General features: G+C 42.0%; 1 protein-coding gene across 1 annotated transcript; it reads left to right on the top strand.

The window, feature by feature from the left end:
* Positions 1 to 16,653: 16,653 nt before the first annotated feature.
* On the top strand, positions 16,654 to 25,756 carry PCDH18 (protocadherin 18; the record flags this gene model as incomplete). The annotated part of the gene is made up of 4 exons (XM_079534826.1): positions 16,654 to 19,158; positions 20,002 to 20,090; positions 20,219 to 20,382; positions 25,089 to 25,756. 4 exons carry the CDS (start codon positions 16,654 to 16,656, stop codon positions 25,754 to 25,756), a joined length of 3,426 nt encoding a protein of 1,141 aa, XP_079390952.1.
* Positions 25,757 to 26,298: the final 542 nt, after the last annotated feature.

The following is a 26,298-nucleotide window of genomic DNA, read 5'->3' as shown; positions in this document are numbered from 1 at the left end:
TTTTACATTTGATAAACGGAGAATAAAGAACAAGGAAAAGCCTTGAGAAGTTTACTGTAAGACATCGCAATATGAATCTATCTATAAAAAAATCAATCCAGGCCGAATATAAAATGGCTGCTTCATGCAGCAGGCCCTGTGAGGTACAGCTCGATGTACAAACAGCCAAAATTGCTTGATGTGTATATATATATCTACACATACACTCATATAAATTTCTGATGTAGTCAAAATTGTTACATTCAGTAGACTTCTGTCACCAATGTCCATCTGAGCGCACAGATGAACTTATAAAACCAATATAACTGCTCTGGCTTCGTTGCTATTTAGTAATGTAATTTTTTTAGATCAACTTCCCTACACTGCTGATTATACATGTGTGTATTTACGTGTTATACCCTTATATACAGAAAAGGTAATCATAATGGGTAATTCTTTTGTCAGCAAATCTCCCAAACTGCAGAACCAAAAATTAAGTGTAGTTTAGGTGAGGAAGAGCAGGCAATGTTCAGAAATAACAGGTAAATGAACATTTATGTTTAGCCTTATGTTTAGCCTGTGACGAGGTTTTTCATGGACAAAATAAAAATTTTCTGGTCACTCAAGACTGTGTTGTTTATATATAGTTCAGCAACTAATATATATTATTACCGTTACTAGCACTGGCCTTTGTTTTGATTTTCCACAGTAATGAGAATAATTCAAGATAGATTTTCCCCTGTTAGTGTTTCACTGGGAAGCTGCTCTATAACACAGTTTAAGACAGAAAGTTAAGATCATACCCGCTAACAGAGTTAATAATCAATTCCAGCAATATATTTCATGTTCTACTTTTTTGCTCGAATCTATTTTTTTCATATATTTTCTCATAAATTCTCTCTCTTTTTTTTTTTCCCTCCCCAGGAAGTAAAACAAAAGTCTTCAAATCTACAAAAAGTTCTCCATTAGCTGTGTGTTTTTCTCTAAGGAAATTATTGCTTTTTAATCTGCCATTCATCTCATCCACAGAGGAACAAAGTGGGTTTTCAGGTCAGATACCTCTCTTACAAATCAATAAGACGTTGTTGAAAAGTTGGATTTTGAAAGGTACGGTAGAAATTATACGTATGTGACTCCTGTGTAAATAATGTACTTAAGTCTGTGCAATATTGAGAGGGTTGAACCCGGGTGGGTTCTTGGCTGGATGGACCCTAGAAGTGAACGAAATGAAGTCATAGAGATTGCTAGTTTTTGTCAAGGAGGTGTGTAAGATGTTTTTGTTTCAGGCGCCTTATTCCTTAAGGTAACGTATATCAGTGTACATGAAGAAACTGGGTCATACTCTATTAGGTTTGGCAGAAATATAGTAAGCAAAAAATGGATGTTCTAATAGGGTATAGAGATTGAACTGTAAGGCTGGGAGTACTTGGGATGCATGAACAAGACTCGGCTGTGTTTTGGAATTAGCTTTGTATCATGATAATGCAGACGCTTTTTTGGAGTTGATCTGAAATATAAATAATTGATTTTTCAAAAGTAAAGCTTCTAAAAATGAAAGGAAGAAGTCTCCTGTTGAAACTTGACAAGGAATAAAATATTTTAATTGAGCTCCTAAACTGGTATTTGAGTAATGGCAATTACAACAAATGGATCACTTCAAAGACGTACTCTAGGCTGGCCAAGAAGGCATCGGGCCACTCTGTGGCTTTTTTTCCCCATGCAGTATAAGCTTCAAAAACTGTCTATTGCCAGGTTTAACTTTTATGTGGACCGAGATGATGGGAGCTGGCTACTAATAGTGAAGCACTAAATGTCCTTCATTTCTCCTGATCATTTGTACTTGCTAGGCTGTAGCCAGCTTGTGAGGTGTTTTGGCTGTGGAGATATTTCTACACTGTGACGTTTGTTTCCATCCTGATTGAAAATTACTCTAATTAAAGCTTGTTCCCTGGTTTTCTGCTCCTCATAAATGCAGTGATTCTGGAGTAGATTAATGACATATATTTTGAAAAATGCTGATTATCAAGTCTGATTTTTCTTTTTGTGCCAATGTGTTGCTTCTGACAACATCTTCTGATCGGAACAAGACTCTGCACAAAAATCTTTAAGCAGCTGCATTTTTATGAATATATTAATTTCATTACTTATTCTTCCTCTGATGAAGACCTGAAACCAGTCTTCCATCTGAAATGTAAAACTTACAACTGTTTACGTGTATATGAATATATATTTATATGCACATATGCACATATACCTATATACCTATGCTTCTCCATGCAAATTGAAGACAAACCTTGACATTTTCTACATTTTATTTTTTTCTTTTAATGTCTCGGGCAGTTTGTTATACAGGAAATATGCCATGATTCATCCATTCTAATAGATTCCACCCCCAACTAGGGCTGAATTTTCCATCTTTTGAAGAAGAATTTCATGCCGTTAACGATGTACATTCAGACTAGGTAACCTTACTTCCTGAGTTTCCTTTCCTTTCTTGGCAGTACTAAGTGGCAAAGCAAAAAGCTGCAGAACAAAACATTTTCTCGACTTGGAGGCTCCTTGCAAATGTTTCATTCCTCAAACTGAGCTCTTTCCTGCTTAAAACTTTCGTAACTTGTTTGGAACTTAATGAGCCCCACATGTCTTGGCTCCCAGCGCCAGCCAGACTGCAACAGCAGAACAAGTCTCCTGCTCTGCACAGAGTCATGAAAAATGTCAGTCTTGCCCAGTACTTTTTTGAAATCTTTTTCTTTTTTTTTGTTTACACTCTGAGGACTTTATTTGCTGCTTAGCTGACCCCCTAAATTCAAAACTGAATTTATGACACACTGCAAGTCTCCTGTGTGGTTATGAAGACAGCAGACAAAATAGCACTGTAGTGCTCCGACCTCTCTTGGATTCTCTTGAAATACGATGCCAAGGCTGAAGTTTTAGGCCTGATAAAAACTATCTGCAGGAACTTCTTGATTGTTCCAGAGAATCTATTTTCCTTTTCACCAGCACGATTACAAAGGATAAAGTCACAAATGTGGCACCCATTGTGAATGGCAGAGGTTTGGCGGAAGGTGGTTCCTGACCAGAGAGGTTTACAATAATATATAGAAACAGACAATAATCTATTTTAAAGTTTGTACGTGTACATGTCTATATATGCACATGTATAAACTTCTTTGAAGCCATTTCAGAAACCATCTCAACAGTAGAGAAACAGCAGAAGCGACTCATTTGATAAAGCAAAAGATATCTAAGATATCTAGATGAAATACCATGGTAAAAGAAAAACAATCCCTGAAATCTCGAAAAGAGTACTGTTATGTAGAGTTTTCATATGTATTTTCCATACTGAGGTATAAATTCATATCTAGCTATGTAGGTATTCTCTCTTCTATAGAAGTTGCTATTAGCATTTGTATGCCATAACAATGTTATAAGCCACACAAAGCTCTGAGATTCAATAAAGTAATTTAGAAAAAGCAGATTGGCTAAGAGGGGTGGTCAATGGTTTTAATTCTTTTTTTTTTTTTTTTTTTTTTTTTGCAATTAAAACTGTATGGTGAAATTCATACTGGGTAGGAAAAAAATGTTAAGCTAATTGGGAAAGAAGTATTCCTTCTTGGGATCTGTTTAACCAGCACAAACCAGAAGCCAAACTAACAAATGCAATCCTATTTCTTTCTAGATTTGATCAGTTACAAAAAATGCGTACCTTAAGGGTAATTCTCTTTGATCTTAGGGGATAACAGAGTGTATCAGACACTTTGAGTATTAACTTGATATAAAAAAAACAACCAGCTAAGAGAACTGCCTCAGCCATCCATTTTGGAAGCAAATTCAGATTGTATCGGCTGTAAAATAAGTGCACTACACTTGCTTTATGAAGTATACAGCGTTCAGAAGCAAGGTCCCTTCAAGGAAAATATTTGAGACTGAGAGATAACTTTAGGGCTGTATGTTTTCAGGCTTGGATTTGTTTGTCAATCCCTACAAATGCAGCCTTGCAAAAACCAAGTTATTCAGACAGAGATGGAAGCAAGCTTGCTATATCTCTTACCTAAATATATATCTTTTATTAAATAATTATTTCATTTAAATCTATATATTCTTCTCATAAAATGTTAGAAGGAGTTAAGGATTATCATTGTGCATAGTTGGCTGGGATATACATTTGGTTTCTTGAGCTTCTTTCACCATTTGCAGAAGAACTGAATTTCTTCCCACTGACACTCAGCACAGCCACTCATTGACTTTTCATTCTGATACACTGAGAAAAAAACATTGGTGAAATCCTGATCGTTCTAGGTAACAAGCATGAAGACTGCATAATGCTGAAGTAAAATTATTTCTCATCAGAAAGTGGAAAGACAACGACTGAGCCTGCTCTGTGATGAGAGCATCATAAAATCCCTTCAACTACAATAGTGGATATGCTAATAACTATAAATCTTTAAGATGATAAAAAGAAGGCTATTGCAGATATATTAAGAAAAAAATGTTTGACTTTTCTTTCTCACAGTTTGTACAGAGATATTTGCTCTTAGATTTAAGGCTTTATTTTTCTTATTAACGTACGTGTCCAGGCTGCTGGGTAGAGTGAATTTCTCTTGGGCTTTCAATATTTTAATGTTTAGACTTTCAGGGATTCAGAAGCACAGAAATGGTTTTAAATGCTCATGTTTTTCTAACCAGAGTTTATGCAAAAACTTGTTAGTTTTCTGAGAAGTTATGGTAGTCAGGAGTGCATGTGAGAATTTCTCCTGAGTTTTTAAATCCCCCTACTAAAGCTGAAGCAGATACTGCTTGTATTTCTTCCTTCCTATTCTTCTAGTTGTAAGTATAATCTGTGCAAACTCATTAAAACAGAACTAGAAAAGTGTTAATATAATGTTGTATTCCATTTACACATTGTCCTTTCCAAGTGATCTTTGTTTTTTGTTTTTTGGTGTTTTTTTTTTTTGTTTTTTAATTTTTGTTAAGTATAATCAAAAGAGGAATGGCATTGATGCATCTCTCACTTTCTTTCCTCATTCCTTGTTCCTGCCTCTCTTCTACATTTATTTTCCTAATATGGAAATTAAGATGTTGCCATCACTACCCACAGGGTTCATCACTTGTTATTTCCCAGATATTTCTCTTTGCTCTTTACCACCTGTATGCTGATGTTCAAATACAGCTGGACCATCCTCTTTCCAAAGATCCCTCTTTGCTCACTTCTGTCCCAAGGTCCTGCTTGTGGTCAGATTTCTAGCAACAGTGGATTCCAGTCATTTCCAATCTCATATTAGTCTGGCATGTAAACATGCAAAACGAGATTGTTATTAACTTTTGTTTGGCTTTTTGCTTTGATCTCAGTCAAAAATCAATACATTCTAGTGCTGTTTCTGTGTTTCCCTCATTCTCATTTGAATCTTTTTTTTTTTTTTTTTTAATGTTATGCATCATATAGATTTTCCTGTGTATTTTTAATGTGTACCTGTCCCCTTCCTCTCTGGTGTTTGCTTGTTTGTTTTGTTCTTTCTGCTGCTGCTGCTGTCATTTTTAATGCATATGTGGAAGTTAATGTATATATATACTTTCAGTTTGGGAATGCTGGGTTTCAGCACAATAGTGTGGTATGTATCTGCTTCTGTTATTTGTATGCACAGTGCTCATGGTTGCATACTCAGTTGCTGTGGTCATCAGAAAAATTCACTGCTTGTAGGGAGATGGTGGTTATTGTCTGGGCAGTCCAAAATACCGTGAAAGCAATTTTGCATAATGACACAAAGGCAGCTGTTAGAAATGATATATGCCACACAGCAAGGCAGGCATACCGACCAACTGGGAGCCTGAGAACTGAAAACTACCATGAATTAGTATATTTTTTTCAATTTTCAACAAGAAGTAACTTGGTGCAATTCTTGTTAAGAAGTCTGGAACAAAGATACCTACTAACACTTGTCTGTTCACAATGTCATGCTGACTTTGTAGGGTTCACATGCAAATTTATATAGGTCTTCACTTTAAGGCTCACTTTCAGTTTATTATATATGTATCTTTTCCTTTTGGAGTAGTTATTATTTTTAATACACGCGGCATTAATTTCATTTAAAATATGGCTTTCATGGTTTTACAACATTAGGTAAAAACCCCACATATTTTGCAAGTAGATTTGGCAGTAGATTGGTCGTCCTGCAAAATGCTAACGCTAACAATGAGGTGTCAGAGACATCTTTTCTCTCCCTCCTCTCTCTTACTCACCCATCTAGCTGTGTATACATATCATGGAAACCTGACAATTTCCAGGGTGCTCAGCTCCAATAAACTAATTTCACAATTCATGCATTGGGGAAGATCTGTGAAACATAGCCAGTTTTCTGTTGTGATCTGGGGGCACCATAAATTAAACTTATTAACTGGAGAAGTAGTAACAACGATCAGATTTGTCAAAGGTACTATGAAGACTCCTTCTCATTTCATAAATGTACAGATCACGAGACGAGGTGTATAGCTTGGTTGAGAATATAAATCAATAATTGTGGTCTCATTTCCACATGGATAAGGCTCAGGCTCATACAGATAGATAGATAGATAGGTAGATAGATAGAAAGATATTCCTTCTTTTCTTTCCGAAAAAAGATGAATCCCTCTGAGTTGTTGCAATTATAGTGCAAACACCTCTATTGTATTTCAGGGAAACAAATCAATTTACAAAAAATTATTTCCCCTCATTTACATTCGGTTCTGGCAAATGGTACATAAATCTGGCACACATCATGAGCCATACACTGAGAAATGGTTTGTCTCATTCACTTAATCCTATTAAAGTGAGGACTTGCGTTCCCTATGCATTCATTGGTGACAGCAGAATTTGTCCCAGTGGATTTTGTGAGGTGGACTTCACAGATGCAATCAATTCAGTTAATGTACGCAGTCCAGGTGAGCCCACGAGTACAGTACTTCCTATGTCCCTTTCTGCCTACTGGTGCCAAAGAGAGTGCAGCACATTCCCTAATGGTACAAACAAATCAAACCATCCTGATCTGTCAGATATTAATGTACTGAAATGAAGCTCGAAGCATAGTTACGAGAACAGTGTCTGCTTGAAGTCCTAGTTATGGACCATAACCATGTTGAATTACTAACGAGTCAGCTGCTTGTCGCGGCTGACGGCTGTTTGACCCAGGTGGAAATTGGAAGCTGAATGTGAACAAGGTCTTAGAAAGATATAACTTCAAAAATTAAACGCTTAAGATACTATTAGCTGTGAATGTGAGACGTGCCTGTGATCTAGGAGTTTCCATATAGGAGTTTCCGCCGAGGGGTTTTCATATTTGATCTAGATTCAGTAATATACACTTTGGCTGAAATTAAACCACTAACTCATCTATGCGCATGGATACCTCAGTCAACAGGCTCCTTCCTTATGCTCCCACCAACAAAGAAGATGGAGCTTATTGTCAGCTATAAACAAAAGCTAGTGTTACAGTCAGCTGAGGGAAGTATTCTTTGGCATCCCTAAATCAACTGATGTGATCCCTAATGAAAATAATAATCATATGATTACACATTTTCCACTGAAATAAGCCAACATCTTACTAATACGGATACCCTAAAGAAAAGACACTCTTGAACAACGATTACAAATAGCTGAAAATTGCAAAAGTAGCTTCTGGAGCTTCATTACGAAGATCTTTTCAATAAACACCTTGTTTCTGTAAAAATTTTACGTGTACATAAATACATACCATATATATGTGTGTATAACACCTGCAGCTTGCTCCATTAAAAGGTCTACACAGTTCAGTTTGGAAAATAAGTGTATGAGTTAAGGGGACCATGCTTCAGTAACTAGTCCAGTTATTACTATTTTCTAATTTAGAAACTTTGTGTTAAAAGAAATGCCAGCTGCCTCATTGCGTCATAATGAAGTGTTCCAGGGTCTGACATAGATGTTTTGGACCACAGAAAGAGAAAAAAAATGCGGGTGTACCCATGTTTATGCAGCCTGGTGAGAGAATGCATTCCATTAAGTTAAGGTTATTTTGGAATAGTCTTGCATATTTAATTGAATTGACATCTGATTGAAGCAGAAATCTTCCTGACAGATGAAAGCTGTGTCAGATTGAAACGTCTCAAGAAAATCGAAACGCATTTTTGATATGTTTTCTGTACACTTCGTATCTTTTTGTTGGCCACAAAGAATTTCATTTTTACAGTACAAAAGCAACAGAGCTCTTTCACTTGAACTAATGGGGTTCTAATGAATTTTATGAATACTAATACACACACAATACATTTCATACAGTTGGGCCGTAGTGCACTATTTCTAAAATGGGTCTGCGCAAATTAACTCTGAAGGGTGTCTGTGGCAGCCTTTCATCCATTAACTGCCTGGTGCGAGCCCCCACGACAGCTGATTTCAGAGCTCACCCCGCCTGATTCTTGCCAGTGGAAATTTGCCAAAATGATTACATCAACTTTCAATAAACCACATGTGCGTGACAACAGTAAGCAAACAATTACTTAAAACCCTATAATATAATTTGTAATTTGACATAATAGACTGTTCTTTCAGGGTTCGCATTTCCATGACAAAGCCTCAAGAACTGGGGCAGTTCTGCAAACAAGCATACCCTCTGAGTATCAGCAAGAGAGGTGCCCTTGGCCCTCCTCTCCTCCAGGCTCCGGGTTTGCACAACCGCAGAGGTGCCTGGAACCAGCCATCATTTTGGGAAGCTCACCAAAGTGCCACCGCTTCTTTCATTTTAGCTCTGTGGGGTGGCAATGCCCAGCTTGTGTTTTGCCTAAAAGACAGCGAGGGGGCTGAGGAAAATAAACCTGTAGTAATGATTTATGGAAACAATAACACTGCCCTGAGTTTTAAAAACATCTGAAAATAAATGTCATGCCCTCACCTCATCCCCAGCTCTGCGTGACATTTTCCATCCTCTGGTGTTACAAAGAGCGAGACAGAGGCTCTGGAAAGACGTGTGGTGGTAAATGTATTTCTGCTTAAACCTAGGATTTTTCAGTGAGGTCACAACTTGCTATCTATGCAGCATTCAAAAACTATAAGATTACTGCGCATTCGGGTCTTGAAGCCCTTCTGTTTTCTTTGTTCAAAGACTGAGAGAGATCCTTGACTTCTATTCAGAAGGTAGATCAGCTTAAATTCTCATTCTCTTTCTCCTTCCCCACCTCCCTGCTTTTAGCTGAGTGATTTATTTAAAAAAACTGCAACTTCTCTAATTTTCCATTTATGGGCAAGGGGTTCTTTGAAGCAATAAAAGGACATGGGGCCGGCAGGGAGGAATCAGGCAGCATCCATTGTAGGAAAATGAAAAATAATTGCAGTTTTATGTGGGGTGAGGACACTTAAAGGAACGCAAAGGCTTTATCTGCAGATACTTGTTAACATTTTGTTTAGTCTATGGCCATCAGAGGAAGATGTCAATTAACTCTGACTTTTCCTATATCCTCAAGAGTAAAAGTCTCATTTTTAGTCTGTTTTCCAAGTTAACTCAAAATCAGAAAGTAGAGTTTGTCTGTTCATAATGGAAAAAAACCACAGAAGTTTGTCACAACTTTGAATCTGGCTGGGATTATGGAATAAGAGCAGTAGCATTCTGTAATGTCTTCTGAGTCACTGAAAAAGCTTATAAGGTACTTACCAAAAGCATACAAAAGTCTAAAAACAAATAAGGCTATTTTTGTAATACGGTGATTTATGCTTTACTAAAAAAGTTCACTATGAATGCTGGAAGTATATCAGTGATGCTGTAGTAAGGCCATTGATTGTAGGCTGTTATGTCACTTTGCTTCCAAACCTGAGTGTGTCCCTGTGCAAACTGTTTTCACAGTCCCTTGGCCCGGATTGGGAGAAGAGGAGCCTGAGCGCTCCGATGAATGGCAGTGAGCATTGTCAGGGAGGCAGGAAAATTGAGTCCCGGCTCTGGCTGCCAGGTCAGGAGCTGCAGGAGCTAATTGTGGCAATGGTAATGAGACTGAGCAGGCAGCAGATGCTCACGTGCCTTTACAATCCAAATCCCACCAACAAATTCCTCCCACAGAAACTTTAAGGGACGTCTTGGCACCCTGGAGATGGTGATAGACCCGGTCCCAGCCACATGCCACCTGCCAGAGCCATTGTTTAATAAAGGGGAAAAAAAAAAGCCTATTATGATAACAAAGTTGTTTGCTGTCTCTAGCAATGACTTTATGGCACCAGTTTTACCATACTGCATCTACTGGGGGGGGGAAAAAAAAAAAAAAAAAAAAAAAGAACATCTGATTCTTTAAAGAGAAACAGTTGTATTGAGCACTGTTAACAACTTACTTGGGAAGCCGGATGTTCAGTATATGTTACATATTCCGCTGATAAACCATGCTTGCCTTTTTCCCATTACAGCTCCCACTGTGCCTGCTTCCTACAGCAGGTTTACATTTCCACGTTTTCCCATGACATAAAAGCGCGGAGCATTTCTTTATTCCTTTTTTTCTTTTTTCTTTTTCTTTTTTTCCCAGCAAAATCAAGAACATGGAATGCAGATGCCCATGTACAGTGCTGTATAAATATTTATTGTGAAATAAAACAAACTGCATATTTGGTCCAGACCCTTGGAGCAGGGTGGCTGGTAAGCTGTGCCTGAGGTTTTGAAGAGGGGAAGGCCACCAGCACCAGGTTCTCTTACTGGCTGTGGTGTGTAACACACGATTGCTAAATGCTGCCACGTGGACAGGTTCAGATTCTTGCAGGAAATCCATGCCCAAGAGTATCTGTTTCTGAACAAGTCTTACCAAGTGTCTTTCACTGTCATCAGAATTTTTGAGCCCTGTGAGGCTCAGAATACGAGGTGTCCTCGGGGTGAGTTGGTAGCAGGCAGCTGCTGGCAGGAGGTGCAGATGAGTGGATCTGGACTGTTTTGCTTAGGCTGTCGGGGGAAGATTGAAGACATGCTTTGTCTGGACTGGAGACACTTGAAGCAGCAATTACGTTCCTTTTTTAAACTCCCAGGGGTAGTGGAGAAAGTTAAAGGTGCTTAAAAAGCTTGGTTTGAGCAGGTAATTTAACCAAGTGTGCACTGTAGCCCTGGCTAAATTTACGTCTGCACCAAACTTCAACCTCTTCCTTTACAAATCCTCATTTGTGAAGAATCACAAATGTATTGCCCTTCTGCCCTGTAAAATGTGAGAATGTCCCTGAAGATATCATCACAAGTTAGTGTTTTACTAACTAGTGTTTTTAGGGTGCTAGGGCAAGGTGTTCATCCCTAGAGAACTGCAGCACTGTGGTGGAAAGCATTTCAAATTTATTTCAAGCTCAAGTATGTCAATGACATGCATCACATCAATTATAAGTAGTATATCAATATGTGTACACATAGGTGTATATATATATATATATAGTATATCAATTTGTTAACAACTGGAATAAAAGCAGACATAGGACATTCAATGCAGTTATATTAGTGCATAAGGCTGAAAACATTATGCACCTCAAGAATGTCCCAACTCTTGACAGTATTTTCCTTATGGGGAAGTGGGGTCCAGGGTCTTCAACTATGCCAGTGTTTCTCCAGTCTCACTGGGCATGGACCAAGTGTTGTAGCCACTGCCTCTGGAGCATCTGGTTCTGGTGACAGAAAAAATGATGCATTAGCAAACGGGCAGTTGTGTTGAACCTCAGCCACGGTTGGGTTAACGTGGCATTTGTGAGAAAGTGTTATGTGGTTTCTTGAGGTGTGGAGGGAAAGAAGAGTACCATATTTTTAAAGGTGCCTTTGGTAATGTCCCAGGCATAAATAATGCTGAAAACCTCGTTTTATTGAGGTGCATACCTCGCTCTTAAAGGCAATTTGAGGTAAAAGGCTAGCAGAGATATTCTACGTCATAGCTTACAACTAAACAGAATGATAAACACAATGTCAGATGCATTTAAAAGGATCAGACAACAGAATTTTCATTGTATTCTGTGCCTGTCTGTTAATGACTGCTCGTATTAATTTAAAAGTAACCTGTAATGTGTTATGGGCATTTCTTCGTAATCAAGATTCAGTAAGCTGTGAGTTTCAGGCATTTTTCATTTTTGCACTTGGTAAAACGATGAGAGATAAATGTCTTATTGGTTCAGAAAGAGACCAAATATCTTGGTACAGTACTTACCATGCATGAACCATGTACAAGTTTAACTTGCTATTTATATACACAATGCTGCATTGCAAAACTGCCATGAAAATTTACTCGTGTAGCAGAAAATCTGCTCCCCTGCCCTTTGCCACAATGATTGATGATAATGTAAGATCTAATTTTGAACTCGCTTATTAAAAAAAAAAAAAAAAAAGTTCTCAACCATCAGCAAATGTATAAAATTTTGTGGTTTGATGTATTTTAATGAATGATTAGATTTCTCAAAGAAACCTGAAATGGCGAAAAGCGTAGATCAGGAGCATGAACTAAACTTCTGTGTTCACCCCTCCTCTTTTCTGTTTCAAGGGCTAACCCTAAATCTAACTCTCTGGTCACCCCATCTTTCCAATGATGGGCAGGACGTTTTTCTACTGAGGCCAAGAAGACATTTTCCTGATATAGCTGTTGTGTTTACAGGTGTCTCAGAGGTGACAGCAGTCACTGAGGATGCTCCTGTTGGGAAGAAGGGGCACAACAGGGGCAGAGCTCTCAGGGTTATGGTAATTTAAGGTGCAGATTTATGGGAAGTCAGGATTGATAGTGTCAAGAGGAGTTTTGGTCTTTCTAATTTATCTATCAGCAGCCTCTGTCCCCAGTTGGGATGGTCAGTGCTCTGCTGCATAACTGATGCCTGACTGAGGGACAAATAAAGGTTAAAATAAATGCCCCATCTAATCTCATTGGGCTTACTTAAGAAGACTGTGATACACAGGAGGTGCTATTTGATAATGCAGTGGTCCACTCAACCTTCAATGTCTCTTAGAGCAATCCAACCTCTAATGCATCCCAGTACTGGAAGAGGTATCGGGTACAAGCACGTCTGGTGAGACAGCGAACAGATTGGACAAATACAGCACTACTCTGTGATAAGTTCTGTAATGTGGTTGTCCGTGCCAAAAAATCAGGCAGAAATGTCAGCCTCCTTTCACGCCTTTCAGTCCTCTAGCAACTCCTACGTGGCACCAAAAGTGAGTCTGAAGTGGTAAAACACTCATCTTCCTACATGGGTACCCTTTGCCCATTCTGCTGCATCAGATGGAAATGTAAGGTGAAAAGATGAGAGAGAGACCTGGTTTTGGTTTTACTTTGGGCAGCAAGCACATTGAAAAGGAAGGGGGAGAGAAGGAAGGAAAGAGGGACAGACAGAGGGAGAGGAAGGAGAAAGAGAAGAGGGAGAGAACAGCCCCACAGTTTTGTCATTCATTGTGATGGAAATGTTCTTTTAAAATACACTTCTGACTTAGGAAGACTTGTCTTTCACATTCATTACACAGGTGTCAAATCAAATTTTGTCTTGCTATGTCTTGTGCACTGGAGCATAGTGCATATGACATTTTGTAACATGTTGCAACATAAGGCAATAAATCATACTGAAAGTGAATAAAATCTCATTTCGTTTTCGGGGGTGGGGTGGATGAACCAAATGGCACTGTGCTAATTTCACCGTGCTTCTGTCATTGTCAGGAAAATCATTTTCTTTCTCCCCTGTCCCTGGCAAGGAAGTGTTTCTCAAAGCAGTTCCTCCAAGTGTAAATTCTTTGTCACCTAAGTTTTGGATACATACCACGCACCTAGGGGATTGGTAACTTTTAGAAGGAAATATATGCTTCCAAGCTCAATAAAACTCCTTTGAGAAACAAGACGGACTTTAAAGCATCTCCACCAGAGAAGTAAACCTATTTTCAGCTAAGTGAAAAATTACTTAGCTGCTGTGCAGCTGTGGCTTCTGGAGCAGCAGTGTAGGCAAAAGGAAGTCCGACTGGGAGATGCTTTCTTTTCTTTCCACAGGTGCATTGCTGGGCAATTCTGAATGCAGCTCTGGATGAGATTTTGCAGTCAGTAGATAGGTATGGGGTAGGAATAGCCCAGGAGGCCAGCAGCACTCCGCTCACGTGCCTAGCAGCACTCAAATACCACACTCCATAAGAAATGTCTGCGGGCTGCACGTGGGACTCTCCTTCCCCTTTGTAAGGGAAGTCTGCCATGTCAAAGGTGGACGGGAGTTTAAGAGACTTTCAGACAGGACTCTTTCACTGGCTGAGTGAGGAATCAGCCCTGAGAGTGCTGTGATTGTTCCCAAGCGCCACTCACTCCAACGCCGCTGCCTCTGCACCAACAGAGCAAGGAGGGTCTTCTCCAAGCTCAGAGGTTGAAGCGGATGCTGGAAAAAAAAAAAAAGCAGAGGAATGCTTCCCTATTGCTTTAGTTCAGAATCCTGATAAGGGCTGCGCCAGTGATATCTTTATCTTCATTGTAAGTGCTAATGCTCGGTGGCATGACAGTGTGGACTTGTGTGACAACGTTATAAATAACCTGTTGGTGAACTTGCCAAAATAAAAAAAGAAAAAAAAAGGAAAAGAGACGCTGCTTTTCCCATCTATAGGCATCCTGCTATCTGTTAATACAGATATTAATGAGAGAGTATCTCAGAGGGTGTCTCGGAGAAAGATCAAGGTGATGAAATGGAATTACTATTTGGAAAGTGATAAGAACTGCACTATGAAGTGAATTCTGCATAGCTAAATGTACCCAACAGTTACTCACAGGAACACGTTATCATTTAAATATATTATATACATATATATATAAAATGTGTTAGCATTTCAGCAGGGAAATTATTTTTCTATGAATTATTCATCTTCTGTAGTCGTGTAATGGGGCAGTGACTTCTTTTATCAACAAAATACTTTTTATTGGCACTCAGAACTACATTTCATTGAACCCATTTCCCCAGTTATCGTCAGAAAAGAGTTTACACTGGCATTTTGGAAAAATGTTATGGGAAGATTTATCAGAGCTGCAAAAAAAGCTGCCCGTGAACTAATAGAATTAGATTATCATGGAATTTTCTTCACCAAAACTTAGAATGGCCACTAATTCCTTTCTTTGCTCTTTTGGTGTTTGCAAAGGGGTTCACTAAAGCCTGAATTGATATAATTATTGGCTCGGATTGTTAGAGATTTAGGCCAGATGGCTATGGGTTTCTAAAGTCCCAGTTGCTTGTGTTAGCTTTTCTAGTTTGCCTATAGGGTTTGGGGATCAGCGATTTGAAAGGGCTGCAAACTTGTAAAACAGTATTATTCATGGGGGCAGAATGTTCATCGGCGTGACCCAGTACTAAATACATTCATTATAGGCATTTCTATTCTGCACAATTTGCCACACGGCGCTGGTTTGTGAAAAAAAAAAGAGACAATGGCTTATAAAATGCTTTTGAATGCTTAAAAAGAAGGAGAGTTCACGCTGAGCCTCCTCTGCTTTCTCTTTCAACAAGAACCTCCTTAGTGACTTTGGCTGAGCTCTGCGGAGAGCGAGTAAATTGGAAGAATCGGAGATTTACTTTTTACATTTGTGGACATGGCGGGGGGAATATCTGAGGGGAAAAAAAAAAAAAGCAGTAAAAGAGAGTGATGGTGAGATCATGTGAAACAGCAATAAACAAGTGGGAGAAGTTAGCAGGGAAACAATGGGGGGCTGAAGTAAGCTAAAATGATAAACTAAAGGGGAAATGGGGATCACGTCATGAGCAGATACACGAGATGTCTGCTTGGGAGACCTGGCTGCAGCGCGGAGCTCGTGCAGCCATCTGCGCGGTTTCTGGGACACAGCCCTCGGATATCTGATTTTATTTTTCGGTGCAAGCTGCCACGTAAACAAGAGAACACTAAAGGAGGCTGAGGGGAACGATCACTTTCGGAGCGCTCCGTTTGCCCCACGGCCCCTTCTTTCAGACGCCTGGCACGAGCACAGCCCGAGCGTGGCACCCGCCGGGAGGAGACGGATCTGAGGAAAGGCGCAACGGCACCCAGCACAGCACACGCGCCGGGGGCAGAAGTGCTGCGGGCAGCGTCGCTGAGCGGGCAGCGGAGACTCCGAGGAGCGAGAGGAGCTCTCCGCGCACAAACGGGCACTGCGGAGCGGCAGCTGACAGGGAGACGAGCGGCACCGAGACGCTCGCGAAGCACTTAACTAAACAGGAGGACCGCACCGTGCCAGCGGGACCGGGACCGGGACCGGGACCCCTCGGAACGCTGCAGGCGCGACGCCTCCGGCGCTGCCCCCCCTCCTCGGGCGGGAAGATCGGGCCGGCGGCGCCGCCCCCGCCTCCCCCGGCTGATTGGCTGCCGGCGCCGGGCCGCGCTGCGGCTTTGTCCGAGTGAAGTTACGCGGAGCTGCGGCCGGAGTCGGCGCCGCCCGCGTTCGCTGCGCCGCCCAGGGAGGGAGGGGCGTGCCCGGAGACGCCGCCGAGCTCGGGGCCGCCGGCGGCACATGGAGAGCGGCTGAGCTGCGGGAAGGGCGGAGGCGTGGGAGCGCAGGCGGGGAGCGCGGAGAGCGGCTGCGGCGGCTCGTCCCTGGATGTCCCGGCACGGTGTGTATGGAAAAGTTTTCTCGTCTGCTGCGCTGTCCGTGCCGGGCTGGTTGTGAGAGGCGGCTGGAAGGAGCAGATGTGCGCGGGGTTTGAGGTACCGGAGGAAGTTTGAGTAATTGCTTCTTCACTCGCTGGGAGAAATGAATTGCAGAAACTTACAAACGCGGCGGGCTGGCAGCAGAATGCACTTTACGTTCCTTTTTGCACTGGCGGTTGCGTGTCTCGATAAGGCTGTGCTGGGCAAGAACCTGAAGTACCGGATTTACGAGGAGCAGCGGGTCGGCTCGGTCATCGCCAGGCTGGCGGAGGACGTGGCCGATGTTCTATTGAAAATCCCCAACCCCGCCTCGGTCCGCTTCCGAGCCATGCAGAGGGGAAACTCCCCGCTTCTTGTCGTCCGAGAGGATAACGGGGAGATCAGCATCGGCGCTAAGATCGACCGGGAGCAACTCTGCCAGAAAAACTTGAACTGCTCCATCGAGTTCGACGTGATCACTCTGCCCACCGAGCATCTGCAGCTCTTCCATGTGGAAGTGGAGGTGCTGGACATCAACGACAACTCCCCTCAGTTTTCCAGGGCTCTCATCCCCATCGAAATATCTGAGAGCGCTGCAGTGGGTACCCGCATCCCCCTGGACAGTGCTTTTGACCCAGATGTGGGGGACAACTCCCTCCACACTTACTCCCTTTCCGACAACGATTTTTTCAGCATCGAGGTGAGGACGAGGACTGACGGTGCCAAGTATGCAGAGCTTATCGTGGTGAAGGAACTGGACAGGGAGCTGAAGTCGAGTTACGAGCTCCAGCTCACCGCATCCGATAAGGGGGTGCCGCAGAGGTCTGGGTCTTCCCTCCTGAAAATCAGCATTTCCGACTCCAACGACAACAGCCCAGCTTTTGAGCAGCAGTCCTATATAATTCAACTCCTGGAAAACTCCCCAGTCGGGACTTTGCTCATAGACCTCAATGCGACCGACCCAGATGAGGGCGCTAACGGGAAGGTCGTGTACTCCTTCAGCAGTCATGTGTCTCCCAAAATTATGGAGACTTTCAGGATAGATTCAGAAAAAGGCCATCTGACCCTCCTGAAACAAGTGGACTATGAAATGACCAAGTCCTATGAAATTGATGCCCAGGCTCAAGACATGGGACCAAATTCCATTCCAGCTCACTGCAAAATTATAATTAAAGTTGTGGATGTGAATGACAACAGACCGGAAATCAGCTTAAATTTGATGTCCCCGGAAAAAGAAGAAACAGCTTATGTTTCTGAGGGGTCCCCCCTGGACACGTTTGTCGCCCTGGTCAGGGTACAGGACAAGGACTCGGGTGTAAACGGAGAGGTGGTTTGCAAGCTCCATGGTCATGGCCACTTTAAACTGCAAAAGACTTACGAAAATAACTATTTAATCTTGACTAATGCCAGTCTAGATAGAGAAAAGAGATCTGAATACAGCTTGACTGTAATAGCAGAGGACAAGGGAACGCCAAGTCTCTCAACAGTAAAACACTTTACTGTCCAAATCAGTGATGAAAATGACAACCCACCCCGCTTCCAGACAAACAGATATGAAGTAGTTATCTTAGAGAATAACTCTCCGGGAGCGTACATCACATCCGTCACGGCCACAGACCCAGATCTAGGGGACAACGGACAGGTGACCTACACTATACTGGAGAATTCTGTTTTGGGAAGCTCTATAACCACCTATGTGACCATTGATCCCTCCAACGGGGCGATCTATGCCTTGAGAACTTTTGACCATGAAGAGGTAAATCAGATTGCCTTTATGGTTCAAGCTAGGGATGGAGGGAGCCAGCAACTTGTTAGTAACACTACAGTGGTGCTAACCATCATTGATGAAAATGACAATGCTCCTGTCATCGTGGGCCCAGCACTGCGCAACAGCACGGCGGAAATCTCAATCCCTAAAGATGCTGGGATTGGCTTTCTTGTCACGAGGATAAGGGCTACGGATCGGGACTCCGGTATGAACTCTGAACTCAGCTGCTCCATAGCAGCTGACAAGGAAAACAGCATCTTTGTGATGGATCCCAAAACTTGTGACATCTCCATCAATGTGAGTGTAGAATCGGTTCCAACTAAGCACTGGGAGTTTTTTGTCATAGTCCAGGATAAAGGCAGTCCTCAGCTGAGTACTAAAGCACTTCTGAAGTGTACGGTTTTTGAGTATGTTTATTCATTTTCAAGCACAGAAGCTACTTTGGTAAGCCAGCCCTCTCTGGATGTCTCGATGATAACAATTATATCCTTAGGATCGATATGTGCCGTGTTGCTGGTCATCATGGTTATCTTTGCTACGAGATGTAATCGAGAGAAAAAGGACACCAGGTCCTACAACTGCCGGGTGGCAGAATCGACCTACCAGCACCACCCGAAGCGGCCCTCCAGACAGATCCACAAAGGGGACATCACACTGGTGCCAACAGTTAATGGCACGCTACCCATCCGATCTCACCACAGAGCTTCCCCGTCCTCATCCCCGACCCTGGAGAGGGGACAGATGAGCAGCCGGCAGAGCCACCATAGCCACCAATCGTTGAACAGCCTGGTGACAATCTCCTCCAACCACGTGCCTGAGAACTTCTCACTGGAGCTCACCCATGCTACTCCAGCTGTTGAGGTAAGGTCCTCACGTCGTTTTGCACTCGCAGGTCCTCTTGGGAGTATGGGGGTACTTTTCATGCAACAGGCAGTTAGATGCAAGTCCCACGTGTTACAGATTTCCCTTTAAATGTTACAGCTTTGCAGCTGTACTCCAAAAGCAACTGGACCCATTACCACAGGGTTACATCTGTTATTAATAGTGTTAGTTCTTGGTTCTTCCCTGTAAGGCTGAAACAATGCAGTGCAACATACACAGGAATCTGCTCTGGTTTACGAAGCTTCCTCCTTCCTTGCCTTCCCTTTCCCTCCTCATAGCTGTTTTAGAACGAGTCCGGAAGAACAGAGGAAAGTTATTAATAGGGGTGGAAAACTCCAGGCTCAAATACTGACACAGTTAGGTGCATGTATTGTAAGGCAGTGTGTGTCTGATACATGGCACACAGTGTCCCCAACTTTGGGAGCACCCATTTCACTTTTTCCTGCAGCTTTGGTGTAATGGCCTTAAATGAGTGCCATGCCTCATTATTCCTAGTGATTTATGACTATGGAATGGGAAAGAGGTGGCTGTAATATATTAAAACAAAGCAAAATTCAACCTGTGCTTAATTAGTTGTTTTACTTGTTAATGAATTCCCTGGCTAAAAAACAGCAGTGCATTTCCTCATTCTGAAACGTCTCCAGTTATTTTCTGTGGCAGACTCTACACTAATAGTCAGTTGTACTGCATTATGTAGGAATTTGATTTAATTAAACTTGAAAAGGAAAAAAAAAACACAACAACTTGAAGCGAATTAGTACTTTTAGAACTAAGAGTCCAAGCTTTTATTTCGAGGAATCATTCTTTTCACCTTCTCTTTAGCAGGTTTCTCAACTCCTCTCGATGCTTCACCAGGGCCAGTATCAACCAAGGCCGAGTTTTCGAGGAAACAAATATTCCAGAAGCTATAGGTAAGGATCTGAACTATTGTGCTGTATGTGTGTATCAGACAGTATACTACTGTTTTTTTGTTTTTCTTTTTAATCCAAGTTGTACAGGAGATATTTTGATTCCACCATTACCACCATTCTCTTTACAGATATGCCCTTCAAGATATGGATAAATTCAGCCTGAAAGACAGTGGCCGGGGTGATAGCGAAGCTGGAGACAGCGATTATGATTTGGGTAGAGAGTCTCCAATTGACAGACTTCTTGGGGAAGGATTCAGTGACCTTTTCCTTACAGATGGGAGAATTCCTGCAGGTATGAGCACAATGGAAGCTGAACGGTTTATTTACAGTGCTGCCTAGCTGTCACTTTGATAAAGCTACTACTGAGAAAGCAAAAATTCTTTAGCTTTCAAGTCTTGTGTTTCCTTCTGTCTCCTCTGCCTCGTGACAAATACTGAGCTGAAGCATTCCCGTATCTAGGCAAATGAAAACTCAGATGCAACTGAAAAATCTGCCCAGAGCAACTCATACTTTTTTTTCTTTTATTTGCATCATCTTGAGCGGGCTCCAAATTCCCCAGCAAAAAGCATCATCTCCTCTACATCCTTAGACTTCTAATGACTGGGTGGATGTTTGTTTTTAAAGCCAGGCAGTTGTGGTTTGTTAAAAATACACGGAACTATAATTAAGGGGACACATTTTCCACAGTGGGTTTGATCCATAGGATACGATACAGACTAGCACAGTTCAGAAATGAATTGTGAAGTTGGTCAAGAAGTATGGATGGCAAAAGAAAGTATTTTTCCCACTTAAAAAGGAATTCAAGTCGTAAGGGAAGCATCTTAACATGGGCCAGATCTAAATCTTGCAATCCTGACTTACAGAAGAAGGAGCTTAAGAGAAACAGCTCAGGTAGAGGGCAGAGGAGAGATACTTTAGAAAAAGATGAGTAAAAGCAAGCTAAACACACACTTGTATATGAGGTTACAATTCGTGAATTTCTGTCCAGTTGTAAGTTGAAAACAGGAGGATACAGGAAATCATGCTGCATACAGACATAAGAATTTTAAAATGACTTTGGTAATTACATAGCCACTGGTTGTACCCTCAATCTTGTACCCATTTCAGCTCATATTTAGTTCTCTCTGTCCAAGTGGCAGGGCTGGATAACTTCAGTATTGTTTAAGTTTACGTCAAGACTGATTAATCAAGTCATTCTACGTACAAGGCAGTATTGCTTTGTAGGTTGGCGCAGCGTGTGTTCCTTCCTGCAGTGACCCCTAGACATTGCCCAGAGCTGGAGCAGAGGGGCTGCAGTGTTGTAGCTCCTTCCCTCTGCTGCCAGAGAAAACAACACTGGGCTTATCTCTGCCCGTGGCAAGGGTTTGGAACCAGGTCTTGTATTGCCTATCCAGACATTCAGCTATCTCCTCAATCTAGTCTTCGGTACCCAATATTTCGAAACCAGAGGCCTTTAAAATGTACTGTTTTTCCAGAATTTTTAATCAAAATCTAGTGTCCTAATGCCTTTTTCATCCTAATCTCCCTCAGTTCCTATTACTTATCCCCCCACCATCCACCATGAGGCATGTCTCCCTGTCTTCCGTGGTTAGCAGATCCCCTAGAGGGATCTGCTGCAGCTCTCAGTTGCCAGGGGAACTTGAAATGCAGCGGTGTTTGCACTGGCGTCCGGCCCTGCTGCTGCCAAGGCATAGCTGTCCTCTTCCTGCTAGGCAATTGAGGGCTGCCAGCAGGCAGGAGTGGCGACGCTCTGGGCTAGCTGAAATGCTGTTATGCGTCTTCAGCTCCTGCAATTCTCTCTCTAAACAGGAAGCCTAAGGGCAGAGTTTCCAAAAGTGCCTGGCCTTCCCCTAACGCTAATTGAATTCAGAGTAAGGAAAGGTCTCCTGCTGCGTACAGATGCAACTCAGTTTAGCTGTAAAGTACTCTAGTGCATTTAATCTCAGCCAGATGCCCACTTACCACAATGTGTAGTATTAGTCCATCAGATAAGTGTGCTCAACTCATTTAGATGAGATGTGAACTTCTTTGAGTCCGCTGTATAATCCAAACAGACAAAAAAAAAAAAAAAAAAGGAAAAGAAAAACTTCCTGGAGGTTTCCTGCTCTCCATTTTGAAAGGTTTCTGCATTGTAAGTCTGGACACAGGCAAAATGCTGTGAGAAAGCCTTTGCAATCTGTTCTTTTAAGGTGGAACTGGAAAGGAATGAAGCCTTCGAAACTTCAAAAATATCAGGATCGGAAAGTTTCAATAAGTGCCCTCAAAAGACTTGTTTTTTCTGTCACTTTTTAGTCTTCTCTGGTAAGTTTTAAGTTCCAGGGAAGAAATTTGTGCCTTTTTTTTTTCTTTTTTTCTTTTTTTAATTGGTGATTTAAGGGCAGACTGTGAGACCATTCATTTTTCTCAGAGTATCTTTTGATCTTCCGCTCAACATTGTCCATACTTTGATTTTTTACCAAAACCAAACACGATAAGATCAGTAGCAAAACTCACAATGAGATAATGGTGGAATCAAGAAGGTTGGAAAAGATCTCTAAGATCAGCTTGTCCAACTGTCCACCTACCACCAATATTCCCCAACAGACCACATCCCTAAATACTACATCTACCCTTTCCTTAAACACCTCCAGGGATGGTGACTCCAACACCTCCCTGGGCAGTCTGTGCCAATGCCTCACCACTCTTTCTGAGAAGAAATTTTTCCTAATATCCAACCTGAACTTCCCCTGGCGCATCTTGAGGCCATTCCCTCTCATCTTAATGCTGTTATCCGTGAAATGAAGCCAACCCCTACTTTGCCACAACTTCTTTTCAGGCAGTTGGAGACAGCTGTAAGATCTCTCCTGAGCCTCCTTCTCTCCAGACAGAACAATCCCAGTTCACTCAGCTGCTCCTGGGGCCCAAACCAGAGCACAGTACTCTAGGTGTGGCCACATCAGAGCTGAGTACAGAGGGGCAATCACCTCCCTGGTGCTGCTGGCAGCACTATTTCTGATGCAAGCCAGGATGCCATTGGCCTTCTTGGCCACTGCTAATGAAATGCTAAACTGTTGAGAGTCTCCCGTTAATTTACAGGAATTTTCTTAATTAGGGGAGTAATCTTGACCTCATCCTTATCCTGGGATAAGTTGAGAGCTGGTCCAGGCTCAACGGATCACTGAGATGTCTTTTTTACTTTCTAACTCTTAGGCATTTCCTGTTAAGACAGCACAAGTATGCTTTTCATGCGTGGGAACAAAGCGCACTAAGGCGTTGCAGTCACTCATACCAAGATGTCAACCACTGTTATTTTCTGGTTTCTTTTCATTATTTACTGTTGGAAGCATGCTGATCAGTAGGCCATTTGCAATACCTTCCGCAATATCCGGCCTGCAGCGTGAACCCATGCTCTTGAAGAAATTGATGCTCCCTTGTGTAAGGAGCAGAGAAAATTTGTACTTGAAGGAATGGGAAGGGCATTAGGAAAGCAAACAGCGTGATAGGCTGTGTAAGGCGTAGAGATAAATAACGCTGACAGTTTTACAGTAGCACTTTATCAATCATGGGTATGTTCAAAGCTGAAATACACTATTCACTTCTGCTTACACTACTGCAAAAAGAACTTCTGATAAAGTGTGTGGATCCAGAGCCAAATGGGAAGCATGATGAGAAAATGAGGAAAGTCTACAGGGCATGACTGAAGACATTTAGTTTCAGAAGTGGTATTTCTTCCGTCTTTAATATATAAATGTAGAGAGAAAAAGAAATTACATACTGCATGGGATAATGAAACCAGTAGTCCATGGGGGATTAGGGGAAAATTTTCCTACAGTAAAAATATGCATAATGTGAAGCCTGGCATTGTTAAGAACTTTCTTTGAAGTATGTGGCTCAGATTCAAGTTAGTGGCTTCTGCAGTGCTTGGGCTTTTGCAGAAGGACTGCCAGTTTCCCAGACAGCGTCCAGCCTGTTCTGAGGCTTTGTGTCATAAAGAGTCAGTTCCATTTGGAGAGGCAAATTTGGCCTCTGCCCTGGCACATCCCTCCTTGCAGGCCTGTCATGTAGGTCTTTACCTGTTTCTGCTTCCAGGGACCCTTCCCAGGCTGCCTTAGTGTTTATGATGTACTCTTGCAGTGACTCTCAGTCGGCCAATTGCTGGCTTTAATGCATGGCTTATATATGACACACCACTCAAGTCTAGCAGTGAAAGAGAGACTTTTCAACCTTTCAGCCCTCTTGCTGGCTTGAATGCCCATCTCGTGGGTTGTTGCTGCCCTTGTGTCTACACTGTACCAGCATAGCGCAGGAACTGGAACTACGGAGGTGCAGATACACTTTAGAGTAACTCCTGTCTGTATAAACCCTAGGGTCACCCTGGATATGGATTAAAACCTAAATATTCTAGTACTGGATTAAAATTTAAATGATTCAATTAACAAGGTGAGATGTTAGTGGGTGACCTGGAGTTCAACATACACCCAATTGTCAGGTCAAAAGGAGATAATTTAATGGAGATTCTTCTGCATGGTTTTGTTCTTCTGTATTTCCTCTGTCAGTTTGTTTTCCTGTTATTACTCTGATGTTCTTCCTTATTTGCATGTGAAAGACTTGAGTAAAACAACTAAAAGCTGGAAGGTAGAAACACCTTTCTTTTATTTTTATATTTATGTAAAAGCACTTCACAAAGGGAATTAATGTCTTTAAGTCACAAGAGCTAGTTATCACCCTGGGATTTATGTTTATCTGCCATCTCAGTTAACATATTACATCACTTTCTTACTAGTCCTGTACTTACCATTCCTGGATTTTGAGACCTTTTAGGAATGGAAGTGCATTTAAATCCAGGCCATTTGCAGTTGCTGACTTTATGCATACAGAATGCGAATCCAAACACCAGGTTGGAACACCTTTGATCCCTGGAGAAGTTCAGGCTTTGTCTTCCTTGGGTGTTAGACCTCGTGTCTGTAAATGATAGGTGCAACCAAAGGCGGATGTTCACTCTCATCTTTTCTCTTGCAGCAATGCGGCTGTGCACGGAGGAATGCAGGGTTCTAGGCCACTCTGACCAGTGCTGGATGCCACCACTGCCATCTCCCTCATCTGATTACAGAAGTAACATGTTCATCCCCGGGGAGGAGTTTCAGTCGCCCCAGCAGCAGCTGCAGCAGCAGCAGCAGGGCCTCGAGGAAGATCCGCAGCCTGCTGACGCCAATGAAAAGAAGAAGAGCTTTTCAACGTTTGGCAAAGACTGTCAGGGTGAGGAGGAATCAGGAGACACTTGTACCTCTTCTCTTCTCTCTGAAATGAGCAGCGTCTTCCAGCGCCTGCTGCCTCCCTCGCTAGATGCCTACACAGAATGCAATGAGATGGAACGCTTGAATTCGTTGGAGCGCAGGAAGGGACATTTGCCTGCCAAGGCTGTGAATTATCCACAGGGAGTGGCTGCGTGGGCAGCCAGCACGCATTTCCAAAATCCAGCCAACAATGGGCCAACTCTGGGGACTCACTCGAGTGCACAGCCCTCCTCCAAATGGCTGCCAGCCATGGAGGAAATCCCGGAGAATTATGAAGAAGATGATTTTGACAATGTACTCAATCACCTCAGTGACGGTAAACATGAACTCATGGATGCCAGCGAGCTGGTGGCAGAAATTAACAAGCTGCTGCAAGATGTCCGGCAGAACTAAATGTTTCAAAAGCCTATTTTTCCATGTTTATGGAAAACTGGAAAGAAAGAAAGAAAGAAAGAAAGAAAGAAAAAAAGAACAAAAAACAGACTGAGGAGAACTGGCATTGCCACTGAGTTGCATTTATCATAAATGTGTCTGTGTATGTTGGATATTAAAATACTGTATTTTCATATGTACACAATGCAAGTGTGATTATCTGTATTTTAAAAATACATTTGTACCTTATATTTATGTGTAATTTAACAAATAAATTTTATTTTTCTACACCCACAGCAAGCATGTTTTCCTAAATGTATATAGATGGTACCATCCTTGTCAAACATCCACCTTTCTTGCCACACAGGCATGTAAAACAACGAAACGAGGGGAGTCACTGCTTTCCATTATTATTTAAGTCTCAGATGTTACAAATGCAAATCCAAATCACTGAAACCTTATCCAAACATTAGTTTTAATAACTGATCCAACACCTTGTTGCAATGTTTCTTTCTTATAATAAAGAGTTGTCAACTCTCTCAAAGCCTAAAATGTCCTTTTTT

The sequence above is a fragment of the Tetrao urogallus genome (assembly GCF_951394365.1).
Source record: "Tetrao urogallus genome assembly, chromosome: 4".
NCBI classification, from domain to species: domain Eukaryota; kingdom Metazoa; phylum Chordata; class Aves; order Galliformes; family Phasianidae; genus Tetrao; species Tetrao urogallus.
This window is presented reverse-complemented; position numbering and strand designations above follow the sequence as displayed.